Source organism: Mytilus californianus, unplaced genomic scaffold (genome assembly GCF_021869535.1).
Source record: "Mytilus californianus isolate M0D057914Y unplaced genomic scaffold, xbMytCali1.0.p SCAF_1, whole genome shotgun sequence".
Taxonomy (NCBI): Eukaryota; Metazoa; Mollusca; class Bivalvia; order Mytilida; family Mytilidae; genus Mytilus; species Mytilus californianus.
In genome coordinates this window covers 12,388,277-12,406,046 of record NW_026262581.1, presented here as the reverse complement: position 1 = coordinate 12,406,046, position 17,770 = coordinate 12,388,277, and the positions used below count along the sequence as shown (strand labels likewise).

The 17,770-nt window shown below is 31.0% G+C and overlaps 1 protein-coding gene across 1 annotated transcript in view; it reads right to left on the bottom strand.

Annotated features, from left to right (window-relative positions):
- Window positions 1-3,214: 3,214 nt before the first annotated feature.
- Window positions 3,215-17,770, bottom strand: part of LOC127700695 (prickle planar cell polarity protein 3-A-like) — a 63,243-nt gene continuing 48,687 nt past the window's right edge. Inside the window, exons 4-6 of the mRNA XM_052204329.1 lie at window positions 9,907-10,158; window positions 8,840-9,043; window positions 3,215-7,316 (exon numbers count right to left, since the gene is read on the bottom strand). Coding sequence (XP_052060289.1) covers window positions 5,934-7,316; window positions 8,840-9,043; window positions 9,907-10,158 — 1,839 coding nt within the window. The 3' untranslated portion in view covers window positions 3,215-5,933. The remainder of the gene's footprint in view (window positions 7,317-8,839; window positions 9,044-9,906; window positions 10,159-17,770) is intronic.

The window sequence follows — 17,770 nt, the reverse complement described above, 5'->3', positions numbered from 1 at the left end:
GTGGGACTGATTCTCGGGTCAAGTGGGATTAGCGATAAGGTGTATTATGGTCCAATATCCAAAATCTAAATACATACACGGTTAGATTCAGCGTATCAAAGAACCGCAAGAATTCAATTTTTGTTAACTCAAACTAAGTTTAATTTTGGATTCATTGGACCTTAATGTAGACCTATTTGAAAACGGGACCAAAAATTAAGAATCTAAATACACGGTTAGATTCAGCATATTAAAGAGGGGCCTGATGGGGGGGTCTCATCACGATTCACGTGTTGATTTTTTTGTCAATCACGATTCACAGAAAATAAATTTCCATGATCACGGATCACGAAAATATCAAAATAAAATAAATCTGTAGAAAAACGGATCACGATAGCGAAAATGCGCCGATCACGAAGAACGAAAATAACCCATCAGGCCCCTCATTAAAGAACCCCAATATTTCAATTTTTGATGAAATCAAATCATATCATTATTATTTGCTTTTATATATAAACAAAAATAACCAACTTAAAATGGAAAATTTTAAAGAAAAAAAAAAGGGAAAAAAGGAAAAAAAAATATGGAACCTTGTAGTACAATTTCAGAAAGATCCATACACTTACACACAAGTTATTGTCATGAAACTAGAAAAATGCTTGTTTTTTGCCCCTTTTTTGGCCCCTAATTCCTAAAATTTTGTGGCAATTAACCCCGAAATCAATCACAGCCTTCCCTTTGTGATATGGAACCTTGCAGTACAATTTCAGAAAGATCCATACACTTACACACAAGTTATTGTCTGGTAACTAGAAAAATGCTTATTTTTGGGCCCTTTTTGGTCCCTAATTCCTAAATGTTTTGGGCAATTACCCCCATACTCAATTTTTGCTTTCCCTTTGTGATATGGAACCTTGTAGTACAATTTCAGAAAGATCCACACACTTACACACAAGTTATTGGCCTGAAACTAGAAAAATGCTTGTTTTTGCCCCTTTTTTGGCCCCTAATTCCTAAAATTTTGAGGCAATTACCCCCAAAATCAATCCCAGCATTCCCTTTGTGATATGGAACCTTGTGGTACAATGTCAGAGAGATCCATACACTAACACACAAGTTATTGTCTGGAAGTTACAAAAATGCTTTTTTTTTGCCCCTAATTCCTTAACTGTTGGTACCATAACCCCCAAAATCAACCCCAACTTTCCTTTTGTGGTATTGAACCTTATGGTAAAATTTCATAGAGATCCATTCACTTAAACTAAAGTTATTGTGCGAAAACCAATGTGTCTTCGGACGATGAAGACGCCAACGTCATACCAATATACGACTGCAAAAACTTTTTGCGGTCGTATAAAAACAAGTAGTAGTTAATTATAAGTACTGATTGGAATATCAAGTCTGCTGAAATTAAGTCAATCCACCAAACACAACAAGTATGTAGTCGATAAAAAAGTCTAAAATTTTGATGATATCATATTATGTGTATTTGTTGTGGGAATCAGTGTTTTTCTTCACTAAGTTATATTTTTCATGACCTAAAACAAGGAATTTGCATATATGTATCCAATTTTTGTAGAAAAAGCTGTTTAATGAGACAATGTAGATGATCTTTCAATGCAGCATGGGGAAATATTAGTGTAAAGCATAGAAAAATCAAAGATTTTGATTTTACTGCAAAATTGAAACGATTGTGATTGAAGATTTTGGAGTAGATCTTTCAATTTTTTAAGATTCCACATCTGATTGACACCGCTGGTTGAATTAACCTCATCAAAATAAATCTGAATGCAATCTTTTACTGTCGAAAGAATTGTGGTAAAAACTTTACAAAGATGTTAAGTCGAACATCTAGATGACCCAGCTATATTATTGTTCAGCTATATTATTCATTCTTTATTATTTTCGATGCCAAGGTATAAAGTTATAACATGACCAGCGAGACTCTATTTGTATGAAGATGATGCACATGAGCAATGTAAGATCTGCCTTACACACCAAATTTCAAAAATGACCAAAAAAATTAAGACAACTGTCGAGCTTCCTGATATTGGAAGAAACTTGAGGCCTCCTTTAACTAGGTTCTCTCTTTGTATAGCTTTTTCTGGTGTTGTGCAATGCAATAAAAGTCGTCATGATTTTACAATCTTGCTTTATATAGTGTCTATTTTTAATCTTACTTTATATAGTCTCTCATTGTATATAGTTTTCCATTGTCTTTTTTCTTTACTAATGTAGTATCAGTAATTTTAAAGTTTGTTTTAAAAGTTCGTTCTTATGTTGTGCTTTTAAAGTTCGTTCTTATGTTGTACTGTTATACCACTGTCCCAGGTTAGGGGAGGGTTGGGATCCTGCTAACATGTTTAACCCCGCCACATTCTGTATGTATGTGCCTGTCCCAAGTCAGGAGCCTGTAATTCAGTGGTTGTCGTTTGTTTATGTGTTACATATTTGTTTTTCGTTCATTTTTTGTACATAAATTAGGCCGTTCGTTTTCTTGTTTGAATTGTTTTACATTTTCATTTCGGGGCCTTGTATAGCTGAATGTGCGGTATGGGCTTTGCTCATTGTTGAAGGCCGTACGGTGACCTATAGTTGTTAATTTCTGTGCCATTTGGTCTCTTGTGGAGAGTTGTCTCATTGGCAATCATACCACATCTTCTTTTTTATATTTGTTTAATAGATATAGAGCAATTTACCTTAAAATGCTAAGTTACAACTATAAACAATATTAACAGTTGATTTTTTAATGTTCATGTATCAAGATATATTTATTTACATATGCCTACTCAAAACAAATGTTGCATAACTGTTTTACAAAGGCACAAAAGCAGCAATAAGAGTTTGAACACAATACAGGTGAATTTATAACAAATATTCACTTCAAAAACAAAATTTCTTTTGTGTAAAAAAAATGTTTTGATTGTTCAAAAGTACAACATTAGTAGACTTTTCCACTGAAAATTTCTTCTACTGACAATAAACTATTACAACATCATAAATACTATTCAAATTCATATTTTTGGCAAATGTGATTTGATATCAAAATTGATATTTTCCCAAGTTGAAACGAACAAAATTTGAAAGGATTTTACTAAAACCTGGTAAACAATGTTTTAAAATTGACTGCTTGTGTATATTATTTGAAGCTAAAACCTGAAGTAAAAAAGTAGAGAACATCCATGTTCATAGATACTTATTTCAATGAAAACAGGATTAAATTTATTTCTTCAAAAAAAAAAAAATCCATAAAAAGTCTTTCATACTGCAAACCACTGGAGTATCTGAGAACAAGATGGATATGAAATAAAATTCTCAAATACTATAATTGTTGCTCATGTTTTTAACAACCGAATATCTAGTGTTTTCCCTCTAATTTACTAAATATTAATAAAAAGTAATGTCTGAATTGTTGTATTACATGTCCTCATGTTACATTTAGGCTATAAAAAAATTGATACCTAAATTCTCATCCTTCTCTTTAGTAACAAGGAGAAATTACACAAACAATTTTGTGTTCCTTGTTTACAGGAAATTATAATTCAATAAAACTGTTATACACTACTGACTATCAATACTCATCTTTATAACTGTAACCAAAAAATGTGAGCTGATTTTGTGATCTATTTTCCTCTAATGACAAAAGCAATTATTTTAATTGAGGCAATGTAAATGAAGCTTACTTCAGTACACATACATGTATGCTGATATATACATTGTGAATTATACAGAGGAAAAAACCATGTATTGAGCTCTCAGATATTTGTAATATAAGTTTGGTATTCTAAAGATTTTCCTATAGGGAAAGTTTGTCATTCATTTTTTTGTTAGTGGTATAAAGTGTAAATTATAGGAACCAACACTAAGATTGTACACAAGGATAACATTTCAGATCCTTCTAAAGAAAACAAATCAATGAGATTCTTTTAAATAAAACATTCCATACCTTGAAACGAATATTATAACTGAAAGCAAATGACCACTTCAAAGGTAAATGTCTCCTATCAAAATTAAAAATCATTTGACTTTTTTAACTATGGATCCCAAGAAACTAAAATTCAGCATGTATAATAAAATAAATTTTGATACTTGGTTAAAATGATTAGCTTCACACAAATATACTGGCTATTCATTTTGTTTACACATTTTATAACAGAAATGTTTGAATTGGTTTTGAAAAAACAAGAAGTTTTTTCCAATAGGCACCAATACATTTACCTACAGCTATTTCTGCTATATGGGATAATTGTTAATAAATACTTACTGGCCTAGACTGCATGAATGTTTAATTATTTTGTAAACTGTCATACAAATACATTAGGTTTAAAGATGATATTTATCAGCTTTCTAAACCTTTCCATTATACAACATAACATTATTTTCACTATGTAAAATCACAGGTAAATAAAATTTTCAATATATTGTCAGCACTATACTTATAGTAACAAAAATGTACATAAAACATTATATACAGGTTCAAACTATATACAAATAATTCACTAAAATCTGTATGAATGAGTGATGTCACAGCAATAAAAAGTCGACATCAAAAAGTTTGTGTTCACAGTAACAACCATGTGACATAAAAATATTTGTGTTCACAGTAATGATCATGTGACATCAAAATGTGTGTGTTCTAAACTGGTGACATCAAAATGTTTTTGTTCTAAACAGGTGACATCAGAATGTTTGTATTAACAACAATAACCCTGATAAAAAGTACTGTGAGACACAACTTTTATGAAACATTTGTCAGTATTGCTGATATACACACATTTATGGGGTAATGCAAAGGGAGACAACCAGAATTTAACATACAGACAGCTTACTGTAAGGTAGGGCAACATGTAAACAAAAAAGACTACAGAATGACTAATTAGCATGATGAGTTCACTTCTATCACATTTTGAAAACCCTATTGCAGATTAAAAAAAAAAACAGTTGAAAATGAACAAAATTTCAAAGATCACAAACTCAATATTTGTACCTGTCTTCTTAAATATCCAGGACTTTTATTTAATGACCTAGGCATGTTAAAAATTGAGACCAGTAAATTTTTTTGCAAAGTGTTTTAAAAGTGGAATAGTTGGAAAACAGAGCAATTAAGTATCAAAGACACTTTAAACCCTGAAAAAAACTCTATTTAATGTATAATATTTTCAAACATTTTTATTACATATGCCCCCCTCTCGAAAACAGAAAACTACCAGTCTCTAAATTTAATTCATGAAAGCAATGTGCATTATTAATGGATGATATTCTGGAGCTGGTGCATAATTATGTGTGACATTAGTTATGAAGGGAACTAAATCCAGCATCTGCTATATATAGAGTATCTCAGTAAATAAATGACTAGATTTTAATTAATTTAATCTACCCTGTATTATTATATATTAAAATGATTCATATATAGAGGTCTAATTTCAATGCATATACAGTGTATACATGTGTAAATGAAAATGTGTTATGGGATTACACTATTAGAAAGTGCTGAAATTCATCATCTTTAATACTATAATGACTAAATGTAGATAAAAAACATTTTGGCACAAATCTGGACATAAAATATCTTAAGAAAACAACATTTTTGAACAATCAGTATAATATCTATGGCAAATGTGGTAAATTGTTTTATAAATTTTAATGCTTAGTGTATAAATATTTAAGTATTTTTTTTTCTGAAATAAACTAAGAAATGTACAGTACAATGAACACTAACTTAAAATTTGATTGTGGATTCAACTAACATTGATTTAAACTGAGTTTTTGCAAAATTGGAACATCACTGAAAATCTGGTTTTCAATTGTAAGTCAATCAAGTAAAGTTGTACATGTACATTAAACTTCTCATATGTGGTACACTTATTGACATCCTAAATATTTTATATTCACAACAAAGCACATGAAGTTTATATTAGGTCATAATTATTGACTATATATGTTTATTTAATTATCTAAGATATCACACATTGTTTATTTTTATTTTTATGTCTTCCTCTACCAAGAGGTAATGTTTGGTAGGTATTATTACCTCCCAGTCCAACGCCCATGTCATCAACATAAGTAATTCTTGGCCCGTTACTACGCCGAGGAGGTTCATAGTAATAAGGATAGTCATCAGAGTCACTAGAACTAGAACATGTACTACATCTGTCATCATCATAACCTTCAGCATAACCTTGAGGCATTTCATGTTGAAAACTTCTATCATAATAATGTCCTCGAGGTTTTCCTTCAAAACTTCTACTTCTTGGATATCTAGATACTTGAGGATTCGGTTCAAATTGCACATTTTTTGGACGCGTAATGGGGTTCATTTTCTGTTCTTCATTCACAGGTGTAGTATTATTTTCAGCAGTCTGCAGTGAAAAATTTTCTCTCACATCTCTCAATTCAGGATGTGACCTGAAAGAACCTTGATTACTATTTGACCCACTTTTATGAACTTTTCGATGGCATTCATGGTGGTTATTGTTATGAACATAAGGAACATCATAATAGGTAGCACCTAATTCCTCATAATTTTGAAAATGCACAGACAAATTCTTTTCTGAGCCAGATCGACTCCTATTTCTAGGATCAAAAGCAGGTCTTCTTTCTATAGCAGGAATTATAGGAGGATCAACTGTCAAGTCAGGCATAGAAAATTGTGAAAGACGATTTGTCATTTTGGATTCCTGTATTGGTAATGATTCTTTAAATCCTTCAAAATTGTAACTATCATCATGCATATCTTTAATCATTGATATCTGCGTAGATATTGGTTCATATATTCCTGGGGCATATACTTCACTATTACTACTTGTAGCATAGCCCTGGTCACGGTCTGATGATGGGAGACTGTCCGTCAATGAATATTGTTGTCGCAAAACTTCCTGTATGCTTGCCACACTGTTATCTTGTAAAGCATGACTGATAGGTGAACCAAGTCTTATATCACTTTGATCTTGTAATAAATAATCTTCTGCTCGTCGAGGTGTTTGGGTCTGCATGGAACCTGCTCTACTGCAGGATGCAGAACAATATATTACACCATGTTTTGGTAAAAATGGTTGTCCTAGCAACGACTTCTGACACGTATGACATTTAAAACAATGTTCTGTCGCATGCCAGTGTTGACCTTCATGGGTCATTTGTCCATGATCAACCCCTATATTATCACCACATGTGTCACAATATTCAGCAAACATTCGTTCAAAACATACACAGCAATATGGTCGTCCATTTTTCATAATATATCTCTGTCCTCCTAACTGTTTATCACATTCAAAACAACAGAAATGTTTCATATGCCAACTCCTTCCCTCCGCCTCAGTACATTCATCAGCAAAAATAATCTGAAAAAAAGAAATCACTATATTAGCAAAATTCAGAATGAAATGAAGAAAAAAACATCTTGATCGATTTGTAAATACTGGTAGTGTTACCAAAATATTTGAAAAATATAAACCTCTATCAGGGCAAAATATAAACCTCAATCAGGGCAAAATATAAACCTCTATCAGGGCAAAATAAAACAATATACATAGCCCTCTTTAAGTTTAACCTGTTTCTGTTGCATTTATAAGAAATGTTACTATCTAAATCTTTCATGCCTTTTCAAGTAATAATTTAAAAAGCTGCTTATAATTTAATTAGAACATAACATGCAGACAATTAAAAGTTCGTAGTATATTTTTATAATAAAAGCTACATTATGTAAATAAAAGTATGTAAAGGAAATTGAACCGAGTTGGAATGGATTTTAAGAGTGTTCATGTGTCTCCTGTCTTGCTTTTAATCATATTATACCACTCATAAAACATAATACTACCAGTATTTTATCTTTTTCTGCATTGATAGAACATTTGATTTCTGAATAATAAAAGAGAAAGCCAGACAGTTCACACTAGGAAAATTGTTTGATATTTTCTTCATGGAACTTTTGTCTAGAGATCTTTGGACTTTCCATCATCAACATCTAATGTATAATAATGGGTCTGCTATTGATTTACAATCGGCTAATAGCAGTGTATAGACTGATTAAATTCATTATGGTTATAGTCACTTAGGGAATATATTATTAAATGTCTCTATCAAATTGATCCTTTGTACTTTTTATGAAATAGGATATGGTTTTTCTATTGTCGTATTTTGATCTTATTGGGAAATATTTGACACCTACTAAAGTGCATTATTTATTTCATCTGAAATTAGAGTCATTTCTATGTATTATACATGTACACTAAGTTTTTGTAGTCCAGAAAAATGGCTCTTTACAGTAAATTGGATATAATACTCTACTTTATCAAGCATTTACCTTTTTATGTGATGCCTGTCAGTGGCAAGGGAATGTATTTTTACTATTGCCAAAAGTTTTAACCATTTCATGATACAAAATGGTACAGGTGTCTACACTTACTGTTGTACCAGCTGAACCTGACATGCTTTTTTGATTGTTTTGTTTTTGGTATACACAGTTATCAATACAGAGATGCAGGGTAAACATAAGCGAGACAGCAACCCTACGATAAAACAAAATTCAACATCTAGAGGTCACATTTATCAGCAACTGACCAGTGTCTAAACAATAGGTCAAGCTCTATATAACCACAAAGAAAGAAAAAATAATAGAGACCTTCAAAGATCTGCCATTTACACCAAATTTCATAAAGGACATAACAAAACAACCTCAGACAAAGTAAACAAAACAACCACAGACAAAGTAAACAAAACAACAACAGACAAAGTAAATTTATTTGGGGAGAATTGGTAACTTTACTTATAGAGATATTTCATAAAAATATTCTGTTGTTGATATACATGATGTATGTAACTTTTGAGGGTGACTATAAAAAGGGTCACCAGTTTATCAAATTACCTCATCACAGGCTGCACATCGTGGTTTGATCAGTTCTGAATGATGTCTGCCACAATACAGGAATCCATCTTTATAGAAATAGATTAAATCTACCAATAATTCATCACAACTCAGACAAGTAAAACATTTAGGATGCCAACATTTCTCGTGTCCTGCACGAGATGCAAACACTGCCATACAACCTCCTGGGATCATTTCTTGGCACTGAAAAATTGGTAAAATTAATGTAATATTTCATGCAATATACATGTAATTTGTTATTCCAAATACTGACATTTGGATTTTGTACATTTCTTTCTATTTCAGATTGTTGTGTCTAATGTAAAAAAGAAAATACCAATCATAAAAGCAATATGGTTAACTTTGATGTTCCTGTAAATATAACTTTTTTTTTCATCTGAGAATTTAAAACTACAACAAGCAATTCTTATAATGAGCCAAAGTATGGCTATATCATGAAAACACAACTAGCATTATATATGTCTTTAGAAAAATCAAGTAAAAATTTTGAGTTATCTCTCTTTGAACAAAATCTCTGAATTGCAAGACCACTGCACATAATGATAACTATCTGAAAATTGTGCAGCTCATTATTTTGAGCTATGACCCACAGCCTTTCTGAAAGAGATTTATCATTTGACTGTAATTTACTTTAGTTATAAAACTAGTTATTGTGCTGCAATTTTCTAGTGCACTTAATGGTAATATGCATTTATGATATGCAACTTTGTATATTATAAGGGCCATAAATCTGAAAAGCACATTTAGTAAAGTCATCCTTATCTTAAATCAGTACATTTTTCAAGATTGAGTGTTATTTACTAAACACCATGACTGAATTATTATATTGTTATACTATTAAACCAGCCCAGACCTAAAGCATTAGGTTATCATTATGTTAAACACGGACATTAAAAATAAATGATCACACAACCTTATGAAAATTGTTACATATCTATTCTTTAATGAAGGCTATAAACATTTTTGATATGACTGATATCTTAAAGGTCACAATCAATACTTTTTCACCTATTATCCTTCTAACAGATTATTTTTAAGTGTTTTACCTTTGCACATATACTGCCCTGCATGGTGAGCGGTAATGGTCGTACACTTCCCCTCCCCAGGGCCTCCCTCTTTCTTTGAGAACTAAACATCCGTAGTTCCCTCTTTTCCTCCTCACTAAGGACATTACAGTATCGAACTTCATTGTCATGGGGAGGTAACTGCTGCAGTAATTGTCGCACACGGTACTTTTCACCAAGACTGTTTAGATAAGGTACTTTATCTTCTGGTAATCCACTGAAATACTGGTGAACCTACAATTAGGAGAATACTATCATTTACAAGAGATATGTTTAACCTGTGTGACCTTGTCAACTAAGCAAATAATTGTTCACAATGTTGTTGCTGGCACTGGAAACAAGTAGCTCTCCAAAGTCTTGCAAGAGAGACAATAGACCAATGGGATTTTCATCTAAGTCACATTTGATTTTTTTTTTTTATATTTGGAAGGCCTATGTAGAGGTGATTTTATACAAGTGGTTTTATTATATTTGGAAGGGGATTGGTAAGGTAATTTGATACAAAGCGTTAAGTTTTTTTTTTATTATTTGCAACTTTCTACTTCAAATAAAGCCAGCATGTGCACATTCCATGGACACATTGAAAGTACATGTCAGACAGGCTATTTTTTAACATATTACCAATCAATAATAAAGATCAATGGAACATTTACCTTTCAAAATACCCACTATTCAAAACATCTAACCTTTAATAATTATCTACATCCATATAACTTCTTATACAACTCACTGGTCCACAATCCTGTTACAATTAATTCCACCACAGATAATAATATACCTTAAATAGCGTCTGTTCTTTATTATTTAAATAATTTGATCTAATAGCATAGTAAAATATGCCGTAATTTTATACCATAGGTATTAATTTAAACGTCTACTTAAATATTATCATTATTCTACTGTGCGTAATATTGAAGGCCAACTGTTTTCTGTATTTTCCACTAGGCTGTATTTATACTTGTAATGACTGAATGGCAAGTTTACAGAGGCCAAGTTATGTTATATGAAGTAAAGTATTCTGTTAAAGAGAGGCCAAATTATATCTATGTAGGACAAGTGAATATAGGTTACATGTTCATTCATAACATTTAGAAGAAAATAAACAAATTTGAAAAGTCCAAAGAAAATATTTAGATTGATGTTACCTTGTTTTATTCTTGGCATTAGATTATCTTGTCTGACAGCAGACAGACTCAAATTAAATTTTTTTCTAAAATTGACACTTTGCAGACAGACTCAAACATTGGAATTTTTTCCTTTGGAATTGACACTTTCTCACTCAAGAAAACCTAAAAATACTACCTCTATCAGAATGCTATTGTAAGCCTTAATAAGATCTTAGATATAACATCAGTACCAAATTCAAAATGTTATATTATTTGACATAAAACATATTAAAGCTAACAGTTAACAGATAATTTGGACAATTTTGTCATCTAATATGCTTGTAAAGTGAAAGAAATTAACACTCTGATGTGAAATCATGTCATATTATCTATACTGGCTACAAAATTATCATTGCTTATCCAACAGAATACAAATCATCAATATTTTACATTTGTTTTATTTTCACTATCTTTCTTTAATCTGGTACTTAATCTAGACATCTATTGCATGTAAAATTTACATTATAATCAATCTCAAGAAATCTACACCCCATCCATAGTAACTTTAGATGTTTTAATCTATTTTTCTATTTTTCAACATTTAAGTACCCTCCACAAACTCTGAACTTACAAGGGAACTTAATATGAATACACATGGCAGATCTTTGATAGGCTCTTTTCAATTTATTCCCAACTTTTTAGACTCAGGGTCATTCAGAACTCAACATATCTTATATGTAGACACTGGCACCTGTCAATTGCTGAAAACTATATGTTGACCTCAAGAAGAGTTTTTTGTTGATGGGTCACTATCTCATTGATATATACCCCAATATCTACCCTGTATTAAAATGGATCCTTTGTTATCTTAAAACAATAACATTTGGGATTTATATGGATTTGGACTAAGATTTAGTTATATTGTGATTCTTTTGTAAAAAAAAAAACTCAAGATATCTGAACAAAATGTTTTTGGGTTTGCTCAGTCTTGTTCTTGAATTTAATGGTCAAGTAGTATATAACAATTTTATTCTCTGCCTTGATCCGACCTCCCAGGTCAGTAGTAAATAAGACATAATAAGTTAGTAGGATTTCTGAATGAGTTAATTAATCATCCCATAATATTCAATACTTAGTAAGGAGACTGTTGTAAACTGGTCTTCCTATAAACTTCATTAACTTAACAACTGAACATAGACGACTAAGGAATAATTCAAGTTATGGCTTAATTTATCTCTGATATCCTTTGAATGCTAACTCCAGCCACTGGATAGACAATTAAGGAAAGTCTATTTGATGCAAGAGATCCTATGTTTCCATTGATTAAGCAAGTCTAAGATGAATAGTGTTACAGTATATCATCAATTTATTCAATCATCTCAAAGATGCTAAATCTGGGCAAAGTTACAAAATTAATCACAATTTAAATTAATTGAGTAAATTATATTGGAAGCACTTGATGTAAAAGATAATTATATAATACTGATATGTTACATACCCAACAATAAAAACAAAAATAAATTACTAATTGTTGATTGGCAGTGCCAATGATTAGCTTTGATCACTGGAATATTTATACTAAAGATGATACCAGTAGTTAACCACAGGGAATAAAGAACTAGGTTAACTGTTACAATTCAGAGGTGTAGTTTAGGGTTTTCTTAGAATGTTTTTTTCTAATAATTTTTTAATATCATCATTTAAACTCACAAGTTAGGGGGGATAAGCATCATTGCTTAAAATGTTATTGATTTCTCACCACGTAGGGAGACAAAATCTTGGTGGGTGGTACATTGTATTCCCTTCATCTGCATATATTTTTTATAACCATAACAAAATCACTTGAACCACCTATGCTGGCTTGAAAAGTATTCCCACACTAGTACAGTACCCTTTAATTTTCCCACTTTTGACAAACAAATGATTTATGGACTGTGCCACTGCTCATACTAACACTGTATCAAAGCTACCTGACATTAAAAGGTACGCCATATATGAAGGACTCTAAAATAGACCCAATTGTATGATAAACTGTCCCTAAAACTGAATATAATAGCTTTGACCCAATTATTGGATTTCTATCAGCCTGAAAGGGGGAAAGGGGGGTGGGGGCAATGTTGGAAGTGTGACTTGTAAAAAAATCTATGCATCAACTGTTTAAGTAGCTCCATAAGGAGAGACCCAGAAACCCTTCCCACCAAATCTGCCTCTTCTAAGTATAAATATTGGATAACTTTCATCATATTCCCCCCACTGAACTATATACTAAGTATAAGTATTGGATACCTTTCATCACAACCCATCCCATCCCCTCCCCCCCCCCCCCCCAACACTGAAACTACAGCCATTATTAAAGATTCCTATCTTCAGACAAACTATATCAATGCTATCCTAACAATGAGTTTGTATTTACAATCTATATAAAATAGCATGGCTAACTTGGGCCTACAGTATCCTTTGAAGCTGTAATCATGGCATGCATATATCATATCTCATCCTAACACTGTAACCTTTACAACGCAGACCAATAACACGTTACCATCCTAATACTACACACTGTCATACCAATCCTTACATTGGAGCTGTAATGTATGCTCTTGCATTCTATGTAATACCATATTATGGCATGCTTATATTTAACCACTTTTATCATTCCTATCCTGACACTGTAACCTATACAACACAGACCAACAACACAACCATCCTATAACACTATGCTTTCCTATCTTGACCCCCAGTGTGACTATGATAGTTTATAATATCTATGTAATTGCAGAATGTCTGTAGTCTGAACAGCTAGCTATCTTTTTGTAGTAAAGATGATGAACATATAATCTGTTGCTTCATCTGTGCCATAAATTACAAAGATGTTATAGTATTTCTGTGTAGTATAAACTATACATCTGGCTGTAATGCCAACAATTTCACTTTTCTTTAATATTATAAATTATCAGCAATTAGGAATGAGCTTCATCACTTCTCATATTTTTTTTTTGGAAAACACAAAATTTTTGAATCTTTTATTAAAAATTACAGTTATTTTGGAATTAGATATCTGTATAGTATTGTGTACGAGATATACATTAAAAGCTCCCATTGATTCAATTTTTAGCAGCTGTCAGATATGATATCTAGTACATGATAATTGAGGACAAGACTTCTTTTGACTTCTTTTAATGAAAGGATGCTACATGTTGTGTTTAAAAATCATGTCATTCAGCTTCATTATCGGTATAAAACCATGTTTCCGTCATTTTTTTAATTTACAATAGTACATACTGTGCCTTTTTTTTTCAAGTAATGAAAGCATTTGGAATGCAAGAAAAAATCAAAGACTATCTACTTTTCAGATTAATTTTGAGATTGGATATTTGTTATTTCCTAGCCTTTACCGAAAAAGCCTTTAAACATTTTAAATGAATGGTTATAAAATGAAACAGCAACCCAATAGCACAAAAAAAAACCAAGAATGTCATTTTCAGTTTCAATTATTGCACAATTTGTTTTCTTGCAAATAAACGAACTTTTTTTTATCCCAAAAGTTTATCTAATCATGGCTGCACTGACTGTATCTGTGTCTATAATGTTTTACCTGATTTCATATAAAATCATCTCATTAAGATTCACTATAGATTTCTTCAAAATCAACACTCAAAAACTTCAAAAAAAACCTATTAATATCTGATATGATGGATTATCTGTGGTGATATTATATGGTAATAAAAGTTATTACAACTTCCTATGGATTCTGCTAAACTCATAAACTATGTATCCAATCTAAGTTCCTGTCTATGATTGCACCTGGTGAGAGCTCAGAGTGCATAAAATGCATTAACACATTTTTTATCTCTTAATATGCCACAAGTTTTCTGGATAATGGCTTTTAATTTCACAAAAAAATGTAAATAGTGCGAATTTAAACATTTTTATCTTTATGTTATTTTTTTCTTCAATAAGTGACAAAATAACAAAATTTTAACAGCTTTATATTTATATGTCTTACAAGAGATACCAGTACTTTGATCTACTTCTTGCTAAATGTATACCTCTCCGCTTATATTTAAGGACCTACATTGTCATATGTAAAACTTTTCATGCCTCAGAGCAATCAAGAAATCAACATAAATTGTTTTTTTTTGTGTTGTAGGATTGCTGTCTCATTGTTTATCCAAGAGATCCTTTTCATTGTTGTTTACCCAAGAGCTCCTTTTATTCATTTACATTTAGTTAAACAGGACATTGATATTCAAGAGTCTGAAAATGCTTTACACACATATGGCTTATAAGAAGCTTTGTACCAAATATCAAGAAAATATGCTTCGTAGTCCCAGAGAAAAATGAGACAAAAGTTTTATATCTGTGCTTAATTTAAATTTAAACAGTATTTTATTCAAATAAATTGAATTGGATTAAGCAAAAGGCATAGCCTATGTAAGCCCTCTCCATATCTGTGCTCTGTGCATTAAAAGCAAAGAAAAGGGGTGTATTTTTCACAAACACAGGAAGTATCAGAAAGAATAAACTAAAAATATTTTAAAATACTGTGGATCTAAACACTTTACTGATAAGAAACTAAAATAAAAATACGAATGATTATTTAATCTCAAAAAAAAAGTCTTCAATCCTTCAATAATTTTCAGTCAGCAATTTTGACTTAAATTTATGACCTTAATGGTAGTCCTCCACAAAAAGTTGATGCATTCAAGGATTGTTGCTGCCTGCTTGAATAACTAACATCTATTTGAGTATCAAGTGGGGAAGGAAAGCATTGTTTACCTTTACATTAAATTAGCAGAATGACTGCCTACCATCCTGTAATTCCTGACAATCATAGTTAATGTCTTCAAGTTTTCCCACTATCAGATTATAATTTACCTTAATGTAGGATATTTTTGTAATTCATAACCAACAAAAAATTAATTACTCAATTTTCCAGAGTTAGATCATTTAAAAATTGGAATATCAAAAATAATTCCCGCTGGTAATCTATAATTTCAATCAAAGTACATACAATGTGCTAAAACTAAAATAATGAACATAACTTCTGGAGTCTTTTTTATCAAATATTGCCACTCTTTTACTTAAAATATTGCCATAAATCATAATTCTGAATATTTTTGATCAGACAATTATCTTGTATCAAGCATTAAAACATTCAAATGAGATAGATTTAATCATGGCATCTGACAGTTCACAATAAAACTGTATTTCAGCCTAAGACAGAAAATTGTCTTGCCACTTGTTGGAAAATGGAAAATTTGATGGCACACAACAAGTTAACTGTCAATCTATCCTTCTATCAATAACAATAGTTCTGAACATTATACTGTATAAATATTGAAAACAAATAAATCTTTGTGTTTTATGTGTAACATGACACTGAGAAAGCTTGATTTGGTGTCATTCCATATAAAATTTTCATAGATACTAGCTACTAGTTCATTATGAATGTACTACAAGAGAAACTAGAAACTTTTCATTTCAAACTAGTTCCATTTAAAGAAAGATGTTACAACAAAATAAATAAAGTTGGCACAAGCATATAATTATTTGTAAAAGTGCAATATTCTATTTTTTAAATGTAGAATTGATTTTTTTGAAAGAACAAAAAAAAACTGAATTAAGAATTAAAATATTTGAGCTAAATTTACTGAACAAACACCACTTTTTTCCTATTACATAACAAGATTATCAATTCATATTTATTGCAATGATTAAATGTGTCAGTATCTGTATTTTATTGACACACAATCAAACTACTATTATTGTGACAAAATGGATTTCAGACAACCATTTTTATTACAAGGCTGTTGAAAACAGATAACTTAAATGGGGCTGACAGATTCTTTATAAAACTGATAATGCAGAAAAATTCAAATGATATCAGATAATATGATCAATTTAAAAATTAGCAGATAAGAGCTGCGTCAGGTGGTTGGTCATTTGTTTTCATTCGATGAATCAAACATTTTGTTTGTTTTCTCACACGCTTCCAATATTTGTTGTAACATCTCCCTAGGATTTTCATCAATAGTCAATAATAATAGTTCAAAGATTTGACAAAAAAGAACATTTGTGAAAATTGATTTCTGATGAATCTTTTAGAACGGAAAATATTCACATATCCATCACTCAAACAAGGATAAGGAAATGTAATTCAATGATTTTAAAAGACTAGCAACTGAAATCATTTGGGGCCATTGTGAGCAATACAAAAAATATCAAATTTGTTGGATAAAAATCAAGTTACGATTAATCAAAATCTCTACCAGAAGTGACTTCTTTCATTAGAGTCACATGACTAATTTCTTTACTCCCCACAATGGGATAAATTGATTCAATTACGATGGTTTGAATGAATCTACCAACAAGTTTCTAACAACCCTTTGCATGACACTGGTAAATTAATTCTTGTTGAGTTGAAGTTCCTGACTTTTTTGTATTACAAATAACTTACTTTATGAAAAGGGAACAATTTAATCAAGTTACATATAATTTACATGTGCTGCAAAAGAATTGCAATGAAAATCATATTGATTATTTGTCAAAATAAGTCCTCTTCCCAAGGTAAACACCCTTTCCACCACCCATCTTTCGATTTTTTTTTTTATCCATCTATGCTATTAATCCAACGACCATTCTAATGAAATTTGGTATGGTTAATTGCTTAAATAAATTAACCCATATTATCCTTTTGTTAGAATATTTGTCCAATAAGTGCCAAAGAATCAATACTGGAA